General features: G+C 44.0%; 1 protein-coding gene across 2 annotated transcripts in view; it reads right to left on the bottom strand.

The window, feature by feature from the left end:
- Nucleotides 1-14,495, bottom strand: part of phf21b (PHD finger protein 21B) — a 33,421-nt gene that overhangs the window by 5,225 nt on the left and 13,701 nt on the right. For both annotated transcript variants that reach the window (XM_047575659.1, XM_047575660.1), the window contains exons 3-10: nt 8,854-8,898; nt 3,834-4,052; nt 2,797-2,889; nt 1,927-2,232; nt 1,684-1,833; nt 1,547-1,598; nt 1,138-1,214; nt 1,000-1,054 (exon numbers count right to left, since the gene is read on the bottom strand). In XM_047575659.1, coding sequence (XP_047431615.1) covers nt 1,000-1,054; nt 1,138-1,214; nt 1,547-1,598; nt 1,684-1,833; nt 1,927-2,232; nt 2,797-2,889; nt 3,834-4,052; nt 8,854-8,898 — 997 coding nt within the window. The remainder of the gene's footprint in view (nt 1-999; nt 1,055-1,137; nt 1,215-1,546; nt 1,599-1,683; nt 1,834-1,926; nt 2,233-2,796; nt 2,890-3,833; nt 4,053-8,853; nt 8,899-14,495) is intronic.

The following is a 14,495-nucleotide window of genomic DNA, read 5'->3' as shown; positions in this document are numbered from 1 at the left end:
ATATGTAGCATGTACCCTTAATGGCAGTTAGCTTAGCATTGATATGTAGCATGTACCCTTAATGGCAGTTAGCTTAGCATTGATATGTAGCATGTACCCTTAGTGACAGTTAGCTTAGCATTGATATGTAGCATGTACTCTCAATGAAAGTTAGCTTAGCATTGATATGTAGCATGTACCCTCAATGGCAGTTAGCTTAGCATTGATATGTAGCATCTATCCTTAGTGGCTCTTAGCTTAGCATTGATATGTAGCATCTATCCTTAGTGGCTCTTAGCTTAGCATTGATATGTAGCATGTATCCTTAGTGGCTCTTAGCTTAGCATTGATATGTAGCATCTATCCTTAGTGGCTCTTAGCTTAGCATTGATATGTAGCATGTACCCTTAATGGCAGTTAGCTTAGCATTGATATGTAGCATGTACCCTTAGTGACAGTTAGCTTTGCATTGATATATAGCATGTACCCTTAGTGAGTTAGCTTTGCATTGATATGTAGCATGTACCCTTAGTGACAGTTAGCTTAGCATTGATATCTAGCATGTACCCTTAGTGACAGTTAGCTTAGCATTGATATGTAGCATGTACCCTTAATGACAGTTAGCTTAGCATTGATATGTAGTATGTACCCTTAGTGGCTGTTAGCTTAGCATTGATGTGTAGCATTCCTGGGTGATAGTTAGCTTAGCATTGATATGTAGCATGCCTGGGAGATAGTTAGCTTAGCATTGATGTGTAGCATGTACCCTTAGCGGCTGTTAGCTTAGCATTGATATTGTAGCTTCTGGATTGTACAATGAGCTCATTGGTAAATGTCATGATGTCCAGATGGAGAGAGGTCTAGGGGAGGGGAGGGGTTTGTGGGTCCAGGTCTAAGGGAGGGGGGGGGGGGAGGGGTTTGTGGGTCCAGGTCTAGGGGAGGGGGGGGGGGAGGGGTTTGTGGGTCCAGGTCTAAGGGAGGGGGGGGGGGGTTTGTGGGTGAGTTATCAGGTGACGTTACCTCGCGCTGACAGGAAGAGTGAACTGTTCAGGTAATGTGACGCCAGACGTTTACGCTGCAGAGACAAAGACACTGAATCAGAATGAGAAGAAGAAGAAGAAGAAGAAGAAGAAGAAGAGACGTGGGCGGAGCTCGGACCTCGGGTTCGAACAGGCCGCTGTAGGCCGGGTTGGCTGTGCTTCTCCTCTTCCTCTCCTGCCTCTTCGTCTGGATCTCTGCACAAACACAGAGTCCAGGAACAAGCAGCAGGACGTGAGTGTTTTTCAAATGTAACACGACAAAGTCACTGGAGAAAAACCCTTAGATGCTAAATCATACATTTCCCATAATGCAACAGGACAGTATTAGACTGACACTATAGAAGATGAAGCTGAACGTCTGAAAGGGGCTAAAGTTAGCTACTGTTAGCTACCGTTAGCTCACTGCAGATGAAGTGTTAATAAAGGGACGTGAGGAATAAAGACCTACAGTGACAAATATGCTGGTATTTAAGACTCTCTGAAGCTTTAAATAAAAGTTAAAGTAATAAAAGTTAAAGTGAGCCGACCTTCCAGGTGCTCTGTGGTGACGAGGCCGAGCGCCACCATGAAGGCGATTTTCTGTGGAAGAGAAGAAGAAGAAGAAGGTGAGGATGAGGATGAGTAAAGATGGCGTCTCTCCTGATGAAGATGAGTTGAGTCTCACCTCTGGATCCTCGTCTTTCTTCGGGGACTTGGGGGACTTGGGGGACTTGGGGGACTTGGGGGAGGGCGGCGCCTCCTGTGGTGGGAGGTCGGCCGTGGCCCCCGGGGACCCGTCAGTGCTGCTGGGGGCCTGAGGCTGGATTATTATCACCTGAGAACAGGACGAAATGAATCAACCCTGAGATGAATCTGATTGTTTTCCATCACTAGTTTAAATAAAGTTTTTTTTAAAATTGATTTTCACCTTGACGGCTTCGCTGACGGTCGACACGCCGTTGCCGGGGGCGGGGGAGGCGGCGATGATGGCGTACGCTACGCCGGGCCCCGCGGACGCGTGCTGGGCGGGGCCGCCGGCGTCCGGGGGGCCCGAGGGGGCGTCGCTCTGGCCGTTGGGCTGCTGGTCCGGGCTGAAGGTGCTGTTGGCGGTGGGCAGCGTGGGGCCCTGGCTCTTAGGACTCACCACGGCCGTGGCCCTCTGCAGGCCCAGCGGCTGCAGCTCCTGGCAGGGCCCGTGAGGAAGGCTGTCGGGGATCTGGGTCTTTGGCCTGACCTGGACGGGACAGAACCAGACCACACCCAGGGGGAGGAGCTTCAGAAATACATATACTACACTAAATGTACACGTCCAGACGTTTTTTAACCTTTTCTCTTTAACTCGGGTTTAGTTCATGTGTCTCTGCTGCCTCCTGCTGGACTCTGACTGACACAACCAGCGTTTACTTCCAGTAATTAAACTCTTAATTAACTTTATCTGGTCAAAGTTCAAATGATAAAACACATATATGTAAAACAGAAGAACTAAATGACTCAATGATTTAAATCAGTGTCTGATCTGAGCTGATTAAACCCATGAACTTGTGCTGGAGACCAATCAGGTTTGAGTCTGTCAGTCATGTGACCAAAGTAAATAATCTGCCCGGATACAGGAACATGATACCTGTCTATTATTTATCTGTTATTACGTACATTATATATATTTATCTGTTATGTATCCATTATTCGTTTACTACTTATTTCTTATTTATCTAGTTTATCTCATTATTTACCTGATTGGCTGCTTGTCCTGCCTGTTTATAGCTGTTTCTTATCTATTATTTTATCTGGTTTTATTCACCTGAGGTAGCAGAGTGGCGGCTTGTCCTGCCAGCCGATGCAGGGAGCTGACTTGAGGCACCTTGATGGGAACAGCAGTGAGAGTTCCCAACATCTGAAACACAGAGAAACCAGGAGGAGACTTTAGTTCATCAGAAAAAAAATCCACCATTTAACTCATTTCATCTGATTTAGAGCTGGAACGAAAATACATTTTAAAAGCTCAATAATCATCAAGTAGAAACCAGTTCCTGTTGTTGTTGTAGTAACAACATTCAGCCACGGGGGGCGCTGTTCTCCCACCAGTCCTCAGTGTGGCTCCAGTAAACGGACCAGGACCAGGACCAGGACCAGGACCAGGACCGGAGTCATTTCATGGACGCGTTTAAACAGAAACCATTTAAACTGGAACGAATGAATCGTCTATTTAAAGACTTCAAACATGGCGTCTGCTCTTCTTCTGCTGTTCATGAATCCGCTGCTGAGCTGTGATTGGTCGACACGCTCAGCGAGTCACTTCCTTTCAGTAACAAAAAAGAGAGAAAGTTTCCTCCTCCTCCTCTTTTCTTCTTCTGTGAAATCCCTTCGTTCTGTCGTACTGTGCTGCAGAGCGGGAGGAGGGAGGAGGGGGGGGGAGCAGGGAGGCTGAGGCTGGTTTCCATGGAAACTGCAGAGATGAAAATTCTTGCAGTGCTTTCATTTTGGTAATTGCTGCCTCTTTTCTCCAAACCTAAGCACCTTCTCTTTGGGGGGGGGGGGGGGGGGGGGGGGCTCTTCCTCTTTCTCCTCCACTTCCTCCTCTTCCTCCTTTTTCTCCTCCTCTTTCTTTCTCCTCCACTTCTTCTTCCTCTGCTCAGAAACCTCATGATGAGTCCACGCTAACAGTTAGCACACAGTGCTAAGCTAATGCTAGAGCCTGTGGCCAGTTTATTAGGTACAGCAGTGACGTCCTGACCTACAGATGAACTGATGCTTTAAGGCTTTAAGGCGTCAGTAAAACTCTGATACGGTTCCAGGTTAAAGGTGGGACAGTGTGTGTGTGGGGGGGGCGTCGCTCACCTGTGGGGGGGGCAGGTCTCTCCTGGTGAAGGGGTGGACTGTCTGGAGGTTGATGGGGGACGTCTGCAGTGGCTCCGCCTTCTGTCCGTTGATGTGAGCCGTCACCATGGAGACGGGGGCCTTGGCCGGTACCACGGAGATGGAGATGCTCTGAGGGGGGGGTTTGATGAGAGACAGAGGCTTGGCCCCCCCCACAGGACAGGTCCGGACCGCCAGCTTCTACAGAGACACACACGAGCGTCAACACAACTTTTCACACTCAGGATCATTTAAATGTTCGGTTCAGGAGAAGGAAAGAAATGTGGAACTGGAATCAGTCGATAAACTGCAGAGCGGGAACAAAAGACGCCCTGAGTTTATTCTGGTTAGTTATTTATTTAATTCCTCCTGAACAATGGCGGCTCAGGGGCCTCATTGTTTCAGGATCAATGGATCTGGACCCTCAGATCGTCCCAAAGGTCAGAGCGAAAAGACTCAGGAAACAACGGGACAGAGTCTAGAGACAGAAACTTAAAACCAGAGGAGCAGAGGCAGGATGAGTCCTGATACGCTGCTGATGCTAACGCTGCTGATGCTAACGCTGCTGATGCTAACGGTAGTAATCTATCATCTCTAGCATCTCAGAGTCTGGAAATAATTCATCATTAAACATCTTTATATTTAATCTTCACTGACGGCGTTTTATCAGAAAACAAAGATCATAAGTTTTTATAAAATGCTGATGATGAAGAAACAAAGAGAGATGTTAGTTTGGAGGCTAAAGATGAGAGGACAGAGTCTGTCTTTACTTCACACTGAGACGTTGCCATGGAGACGCATCACTACATCACAGGAGAGATGCTACGAGAACGACGGAGGAGAAGAAAGAGAGGAAGAAGAGGAGGAGGAGAATATCCCACTGGTCCTTTAACGTTTTACTATATTATATTTATTTATTCTGATTAAGTGAAGCTTCCTCCTGATCCAGATCTGGGTCCTGACAGGTGCCGGTTTAAACCTGGTTCTGGTTCTGGTTCAGTTCTGGAGAGGAGAACCTGTTGTTCATGTGTGAACTAGACTCTGGTGATGAGCTGTAGATAAAAGCTAAATAAATGAAAACAGCCTCAGATAAAACGGCCTTTTTGGCAGCGTGGATGAGCTGAGGCCTTAGACCAGGACCAGAGGGGGTCTGAGCGAGTCCAACGGGCCCGGGGGGAGGCTCCGAGGGTCCGGGAGGATCCGGGGAGGACAACAAGCGTTTAACACGTTGGATTAGCCGGGATTAAGGACGTTTTGAGCTAAACCTGACGCTGCTGCTGGTTTTACACCATAACCAGGACGTTAACACGTTAACAGTCAGGATCCGTTTTAAAACGGTTTCACTTCTAAAACGTCTGAGTTTCATCACTAAAGTTCCTCCACTTCTCTTAAATAAAGACACAGACTGGAAGGTTTAGAGCATTTATTTACTTCTGTCTCTCATTTGTTCATACGCTAATTTTGAAAGTTTTTTCTTTCACTATTTTATTTAGATTTTACTTTATTGTTTTATATTTTATTTGACCACATTTCTGTCATTTTGCTACATTTTTATTTACATGTTATTTTTATATTTTATTTTACGACAACATATTTTAGTTTAGTAGATTTTCACAGATTTTTTATTTTAGTCACAATGCTGATGATAAACTCTTTATTTATCTCGTGGTGTGAGACATTAAGGGTTTGATGTTTTGCAGCTTAATTCATTGATAAAGACGGTGGAAGATTTATTTAACTGTGATTAATGTTTTTCAGGTTTAAAACCAGCAGTTAATCATCACTTCACTGTTTTATCCTGTTAGTCATCAGCTGCTGGGACGTCACAGTCAATTAAATCAGTTATTATCACCAAATAGTAGTAAACACAGAAGCATTTTCAAAGGACTCATTTAGAATAACAGTCGTGTTTGGAGGTTTTTCTAAAGAACATCTGATAGTTCGTTATGTTACAACCACACAATATAATATAAATAATGATAAAACCACATTAAACCAGCTCAGCTCACACAAACAAACCTGAAACCAACGAACCAACGAACCAATGAACCAACGAACCAATGAACCACAGCGTCTCTAAGGTGACGCGCTGTGACATTAATTTGTCCCTGACAGGCTTCCATAGTTACTCAGAGCTAAACTCAGATACATATATTTCTGAGCTGTAACATCGATCCTTTCACTTTCTGCAGCTCTGGGATCAATACTCGGATATAAACCGTGGTCAGTTTGAGTTATTGATCTGAAACATAGCAGCACAGAGTCAGAGCTATTTTTACCCCCTAACGTTTACATTTTACCACCTTCATCACACACACGCTTTTTATGTGTTTAACTAGAAACACGTTCACAGCTTCAGATCAGGACAAAATAAACTGAGACCACAGAACAAACTCCTACAGACTAAATGAAAAGACGCGTTAAGACTAAAGGCAGGACAGCGGAGACGTCTGGTGATTCATCGATTAAACCGGTGAATAAATAGAAATGAAGGAACCTGCTGTTTAACTCTGAGCTGAGTGTAACGTCGCAGCTTTGCTGAGTTTCCTAAAGTGACGGCTGAGCTCTGAGGGTGGAGGGTTTGTGACTGAGGGGAGGGGTCAGGGAGAGGGGGGACAGCTGGCTCTCCTGGGGGGAGGAGGGGGGGGACGGGGGAGGACGGGGGAGGTTGGAGGCCAGCAGATGGACTCCCACTAACAATGGAGGAAGACAGATGCAGCCACAAAGAACAGAAACCACACAAAACCACCAACAGAGACGCGGTTCCTCCTCCGGCCACTAGAGGCTGTGACGCCGGAACAAACCAGGAAACAACTTCCTGCTCTGGAAGTTTCCTGCAGCTTCAAACGTCCATAAACCACCAATAAAATGACTTCACCTGCAGGTTTGTTCCTGAAAGCAGGAGAACTCATGTTTGACGTGTTGTAAAAACCTTTTAAATGTAACTGTTATTATCAAAGTCACTGAACCGAGAATTTAGTTTATGACACAACAGATTTTTACACTTTTATATTTTATTTTACCAGATGTCTACTTATTTTTTATGTTTTTCATTTATTCATTTTTAAACTAGATTTTTACTTGAATTTTGTTTTTATTTTATTTTACCAGATTTATACCTATATTTTATTTTTATTTACTTTATTTTTACTTATATTTTTTTCCAGATTTATACCTATATTTTATTTTTCTAATTTATTTATGGTTTTTATTCAGTATTTATTTTAGGTTACCAGATTCTTCTTTTTTTTGTATTTTATTTTTTAATTTTTTCTACATTTAGGACCAGAGTTCATCTTGGAAATGTCCCAATGACCCAACAGAACTAACAGTTTTATTCTGTCGTCTGTTCACATTGAATGAACCGAGTAATAACTGAACATCTGCTGCATTTCTACAGACATGTGAGAACTTCCTACAGTCGCCCGGAGGCTTTGAAGCAGGACAAAGGCTTTGTCCCCCCCCGTCCTCAGCCTGAGGCCCAGAGGACACATCCCAACACACTGCAGCTCCATGCGGGGGGGGGGGGGACATGACGCAAGGTGGAGATGGAACAGATCTAGATCCACTAACACTAAACACAAAGATCCATGAAACCAGAACGAACCAAAACAAACATCTGAATGTTTCCAGTGACAGACTCAAAAAAAAGAAAGAAAAAACACTTTTTAAAGAATTTCTTGTAACTTTGTCCAATTTGAGACTTTTTCAGTTGAACAAAGACATAAAAAGGCCTGAACCACAGGTTGACCCACAAACCATCTGAACTACAACTAACACATTTATAGCAGCTAGGCTAACAGTTACCACCTGTTTCCTGACTTTGTACTAAGCTAAGCTAAGCTAAGCTAAGTACCTAACAGTTCTTAACTTAAAAACAAACTTCCCTTGTAAAGAACAATGTCACTAGAACTTTCTGAACTCGTTCTCCATGTATTTAATATTTATTAGCTACAAGCTAAAAGCTAAAAGCTAAAAGCTGCCGTAGCACTGACCACATCCCACAATAACCTGGAGGCAGCCGATCCGACTGAGCGCGCTCAGTAGCAGGGAAACCTGGACATATGGAGTCATTAAACGCAACAGGACGTCCTGGTTCCACTGACCCCTGAACGCACCGTTCCTCCCACAGGTAACGTCCTCCTGTAAATGCTACAACTACAACACGCTGATCATCACACCTGGATTCTGCTCAGGTCTGAGTCTGTTCAGTATTCTGATTATTTCAGCTCCTGACTCTGATGAGATGTTTCTTAAACCAGAGTGTGTGTTTATATCAGGGGTGAGACTTTAATATGTTAATTACCATTTAGAAATTACAAAAAACAAATGGTTGATTAAGGAAAGAAGAAAGGAAAGAAGGAAAGGAAGGAAGGAAGGTGAAGAAAACTAATTCAGCCTCAACATCGAACAGGAAGTTCATCTTATTTCTTCTCAGTACAAAGTAAAGTCCCAGTGAGACCTGATTTATATTCATTCATTCATTCACTCATTCATTCACTCAGAGCTCCGCCCACTTTGCTCAACATGGTTTGATTTGATCATCAGTGAGTTTTAGGTTAAGTTGTTTGGTGGTTTCTGTATTTAGGGACATTGTGAGACATTATCTTCAGTGTCTAACGTGTTTCACAGAATCACATGAAATAAAAAGTTCAAAGATTATTTCATTCCAGCAAGAAACTCTCTAATTAAAAATCAACCTGGTAAAAACAAGAAGACGAGAATCCAGAGTTCAAGCAGTAAAATCCAGCTTGCAGTTTTCCCTCTACTGCCAGCCTCCGTGCTAAGCTATGCTAAGCTATGCTAAGCTATGCAAGGCTAACCAATGGGTAATTATTTTCATTAGGGATCGTTTGGAACTAAGTGTTCAGGCTGTAATTGTGAAATGAAAAATAGTGAAATAAAGTTTCACTCTAAATCTGAGATCATTTCATTCCAGCTACAAAACAATAAAACAATAAGCGTGTTTCATCCTGAGCCACACGGTGAAACACCAGCCTACCTGTCCGTTCTGCAGCTCATTGAGGCCTTTGCACAACGTCTGGTTCTGCAACAGAAAGAGACAGAAGAGATGAAATGAGTGCGATGGATGGAGATATTCAAACAGAAGCGTTTAGCATTCAGGAGGCAGAGCGTCCCAGCTGGGCCGGTCCCAGGCAGATCGGGATCTATTTGTCATCTGTAATCTAACGTTATTTATTTCCTCACTTCCCCGGCGGAGGCAGGTGGGGAGGGAGGGATCCCACGGATAAACAGAGGAGGATTCGCTCTTCACGCTGGGGAAATTTAGAACTGCAGATAGTTTCCAGATCAGCTGCTGCGACCGGGGAGTCGCAGGCGTAACTTCGCTTTACGACGTCCGCTCAGTTTCCCCGCGTTCAGATTTAATCAGGAAAAACAAAAAGCAAAGACCTGTAGCACGACAGCGTTAGCCTGGATGCTAACATGCATCATTATACAGAGTCTGACAGACATGGAGCTGATTCAGTTTCACTGCCGTTAGCTTCTTTAGGCTCGTTAAAGCTAATAAATGGCTAATATTATCTTTATGCTACGTATGTGGCTAACGCTACCATGTCGTGGTTAATGGAGGATCCTAAGCTGTTTTTCTTGTTTAGGCTAATTTAGTGGTTAAGGGAAGAGTTACTTTTAAAAGAAGAAGAAGAAGAAGGAGGAAGGAGTTTGAGAAGAAGTAGAAGAAGAGTTAGAAGAACGAGGAAAAGAAGGATGAAGAAGACGACCAAGATGTCTCCACGGTCTCCGTCCACATGGATCCAGTTTTGTTTCATCTTTGTTTTTCTACCTCCCGGGTGATGATTAGTGGGGGTTACCATGGTTACCACCCCTGACTCCTCTCACTGCTCTCCGTCCATCAGGCCTTTTAGTTCTGATGAAGATGCTGAGGTCATTGCATTGAGGCTGGATGTCATCAGGGAGTGAGACGCTGCTTCTTCACATCTTTTTATGTTTTATGTGAACAGCCTTGTTATATTTGGCATGTTGCTACGGAAACGAGCTTCCTCTTAAGAACCATCGTCTGAAGGGTGGAACAAACTGTGCCGAGGCTTTTTCTTCTCTTTCTCAGCCCGTGAAGTTTCAGAGCGGATTTCACTATCACTCTTTGCTCTTTCCAGGGTTTAGACTCAGCCAAGGATTCATCTCCCAGAAACACGGTGGTCAGAAATACCACGACGCCTGAAGGCAGCAGCTCCACATCAGCTGGCCCCAAATAAATCGGGTTAATTCCTGAGTTTAGTGCGATGACGCCGGAGGAAACGTGAAATAAAAATAAAATAAAGCTCTGACTCGGCGCCTTTTATCTGCTCCTCCTCCTCTGGCTCTAATGTCCAAACTCTCATTTATTATTTTTAATTGGTTTTGTCCCATCGCTGTTTACGTCTCTGCCTCCGACGATAAGAGACGGAATAATAGGAAATTAATTTGAATTCATTTACAGACGAAGCAGAAATGTCAGCTTTTACAATAAAACACTTTGCATCCTCTTCCTCCTCCTCTTCCTCCTCCAGAGGTTTTTTACTTCCTTCCACTGGAATCAGGTGCAGACTTCATGTTTAACACGTTTGTTTACATCCAGTCGGCTGCATGGCGTTGCCATAGAGACGGCGAAGCATCTCAAACATAAATCCTTCCTTCTGATCCATGTGCTGCTTCAATGGCCACAAAAATAATAATATATTAACATAGAAAGAAATAAAACTTAAATATTTGAGTATTTCCTGTCACCATGTGGAAGAAAAACTAATTAAAGTCTCATCTATCGTACGTCGCTCTTTGCTGGTTGTTAGCGACACCAGATCCAGCTTTTATTTAATCCTCATCCTTTTTTCTTCTTCTTTCTCTATTTTCAACCCATTCGTCAGCTCTGTGGTGACGAACAAATGAGTTTCCCTCCGTGAGGAACAGATCAGGTTATAGTAAAATCAGAAGAAAGAAATGAGTTGGCTGCAATCTCCCACCCGGCCACTAGATGGCTCTAACTTCTCCAGCCTGGTCTTTAATGGTTTTAGTGAATATCTTAGGGAAATATTTCCACAGCGTAATAATAAACCTTTTCTGCAGCTTGATCCTGTTCCTCATATGCATCTAAATGATCCCACGTAAATTTAAATAATATTTAATAATTTTAAACAGTGAAAAGCAGAAAGACTACTATATACTTATATAACTTATATGTCCAAACCCATTTCTCACTTATTTATAAATCAATAAAAACAAAACTAGTACAATTCTTATGAATGTTATCTTGATGCGCATTCAAATTACTTACACAAATATTTTCTCTGGATGTGATGATGTCAACAAACACGATATAGATGATTTAAATCAAAAGGTTCACGCTGGAGGTTTTCATTATATTAAGTCTTTCGGGCTGAGATGTAAATGTGAACGTTGGAGCTTTTCCTCCTGAATGTTTCATTTTATTTGGATAAATCTCATTGAATAAATACATAGAGGACGAGTCTGTGATCGTGACTTCATGACTCGATCGCGGCGTCGAGGCCGGTTCGAGGCCTTGAACATGAATATTCAAAGACGTTCTCCGGCTGCTTTTTGTTGCATTCTGATTCTTAAGTCGACTGTTTCCGCTCGGGTTTAGTTACCAGGCAACTTGGCTGCACATTTCACAGAGACGTGATGAAGCAAACATATTATTCTCTGCTCCGAGGGGGAAATATTTACATCCAGTCAGACGACGACGCTCTGGGAATCTGTCAGAAAGTCATAAAGGGAAAAAGGTGGCGCGTGTTCATCCTTAAATCTGAGCTCCAACCAGGAGAATCCCTCCTCTCAGCTTTAATCAGCATCCTCAGCCACTTACGCGGCGCTGAACACGTTGCTTTATGTTTGCACTGGAGGCTGTTTCAGAGCGAGTTCGTACAGTTGTGTTCGCTCCCAGTGAGCAGCGGTTTATTTACAGACGCTCTCACACATTTAAAAGCATGGCGGGTCTATTAATAGCGCGGCGGCCCTGATCTCTGCTTACGAACCGTGTCATCTTCAGGGACCGGCCACATCCAAGCAGCGTACGATAAGGAACCAGAGACGCCGTGTTCACAGAGTCAACGTCCTCAGCCCTGAACTCAGCACAATAAAACCAGAGACCAGAGACAAGCAGCAGCCGTCACTCAAATATCCAACGTAAACAAAGGAGTCGTCGGCGTATCGATAGTCACATGACGACGCAGCATCAAGATGCATCACAGTCTCAACTTTAGTAGAAAACTTCAGCCTATAGATGAGTTTTAAACCTGTGTAGATGAGGGATGGGCAGCGATGAGACGTCCAGAGCACGAGCTCTTATCTCTAGTTTAGAAACTCAATAAAATGTCTGTTGTTTACACAAAACCACTTCTTCTAGACCAAAGATTCACAGGAGGAACTGATCAGGGAATAAATAAAGAATCGGCTCGATGAGCAGAATCGATAACGACATCGGTATCAATAAAATCTGACAGGTCAAGTAAAACTAGACTGACTCTAAATAATTGTCGTCATGTTTGATGCACAGAGAAACGGTGAAAAGGAGAATGCTAGCAGGAGGGAGCACAGAGAAGAGAGGATGAGAAGAGGAGAAGCTAGCAAGGAGAGAGAGAGAAGCTAGCTGAGGAGGAGCTAGCAAGAGAGCTAGCTAGAGGAGAAAGCTAGCAGAGGAGAAGCTAGCTAAGAGGCAGGAGGAGAGCTAGCAGAGGAGAGAGCTAGCTAGAGGAGAGAGAAGTAGCTAGCAGGAGAGAGCTAGCAGAGGAGAGAGCTAGCTAGAGGAGAGCTAGAGGAGGAGAAGCTAGCAGGAGGAGAGCTAGCTAGAGGAGATGCTACAGGAGGAGAGGCTAGCAGGAGAGAGTAGTGAGGAGGTAGCAAGGAGAGAGCTGTGAGAAGAGTAGTAGGGAGAAGTAGCAGGGAGGTAGAGGGAGAATGTAGCAGGAGGAGAGAGCTGCTAAGAGAGAGCTGCAGAGGAGATCTAGAGGATGCTACAGGGGAGAGTGAGGGAGAGGCTAGCTAAGAAGTGCAGGAGAGAGCTGCTGAGGGCTAAGAGAGAGTGCTAGAGAGGTAGCTAGGAGGAGTAGAGAGGAGAGAGAGTAGGAGAATGCGCGGGGAGTAGCCAGCTACACACGATAGAAAGAATATAACACGACAGCTTCTTTCCTATCGGTCACAAAGTCAGAATCTCTCTGAGGTTTAGTTCTGGAGGAATCAAAGTTGGAACAACGTTAAAAAATGAGCTGAATTGTGTGTGTTGGTTAAATCCTATAATGACTTTTATCAATGAAACCAGAAGAAAATGACGTGTTGCATCATGCAGCATTTACTCAAACACAACTCGTGTCCAGGGCTCTGATTGGTTCATGAAGCTGCTGCTGTTTATTTTCAAGCCTCCGTGAATAATTAAATTGTCGGCTACCAACAACCAACAACCACACCACTAGGAGGCGCTAACCTCTACCCACTGGCCCTTTAACGGACTCACTGAAGACATTATAATATAAATCAGAGTCTTTATCCTGCGTTCTAATCAGATGAAATCTTTGTGGACTGATAAACGCTCTGTCCTCGGGTCTGAAGCCTGCTGGCGGCCATCTTGTTTGAGGCCTGTTGTGTTTGTGGTTCTGAGCCTCCTCCAGCCGCTCGTCCACGCTCGGCCGCCCTCGCTCTGCTCCGACTAACGTCCAAACGCCGGGAACGCCGGCTGCTTCCAAACCTTTCCAGCTGGAGCTCTGAGTCACGGGGTCGTGGAGGAACCAGAGAGAACTGGAGGAAATATGGCCGATATTTTTAGGTGAGTGACTCACAGACACACATCTCGCTTCTCTACATCTTAAACGAGCCAATAAAAAAATAAAAAAAGTTTCAGCTCAGTCACAATTAGAGGTGAAATTAAAATCAGCCGTTTCCTTTTTATTTTTATATTCTGTGTAAATGCCAGTGAAGCTGATTATTCTGTGAAATGCCAGGAGCCAGATTTAGAGGCTGATCCACACCTGCAGCAGCTCCAGGTGTTAGACAGGACACGGTGTGAAGCTCAAACCTCATCTGGACCTGAAGGGAAACATTCAGGCTTCATTCTGGATCAGATCACCAGGTTTCATCTTCTCTGGTTAATAACGTGAACGATGGAGACGCAAACACGACGTTACAACAAGAGACGACAGGAAACTACTTCTTAATAATTCATGATCTGAAACTAAAGTCACTTCATAACCAGACTCTGAGTTCAGCTGTTTAACGTCCTGATATCAGTTAATAATGTTCAGATCTGTTTAATATTCCTGTTATTTCCTGTATGTATTTCAGTTTAATTCCACGTTACTGTGACGAGGACACTTCCTGTACGTGGACTAAATAAACAGCGTCTCATGCTGAAGCTAATTAAATGGCTAACGTCGTTACGTATGTCATGTTTTCTTTATTCTAATGAATCAGCTGAACCGACTCTGAGGAATGAAAGAAAATAAGATTAACAGGCATTTTCTCTTCTCTCGTATCAGTTTAAAGACGCTTCTTAATGAAGTCGAGATGTTATCAGACTCTGGACATGTCACCTTAAACACAAACAGCTTCTCTAGACTTTGTGCTAAAATCATCAGCTGTTGTTCTGCTTGTTCTGCAGCTTCAACTCAGAGCGAAAAC

The sequence above is a fragment of the Mugil cephalus genome, chromosome 22 (genome assembly GCF_022458985.1).
Source record: "Mugil cephalus isolate CIBA_MC_2020 chromosome 22, CIBA_Mcephalus_1.1, whole genome shotgun sequence".
Lineage (NCBI taxonomy): Eukaryota > Metazoa > Chordata > Actinopteri > Mugiliformes > Mugilidae > Mugil > Mugil cephalus.
The sequence above is the reverse complement of the archived record's forward strand: the minus strand, read 5'-3'. Positions and strand labels throughout refer to the sequence as shown.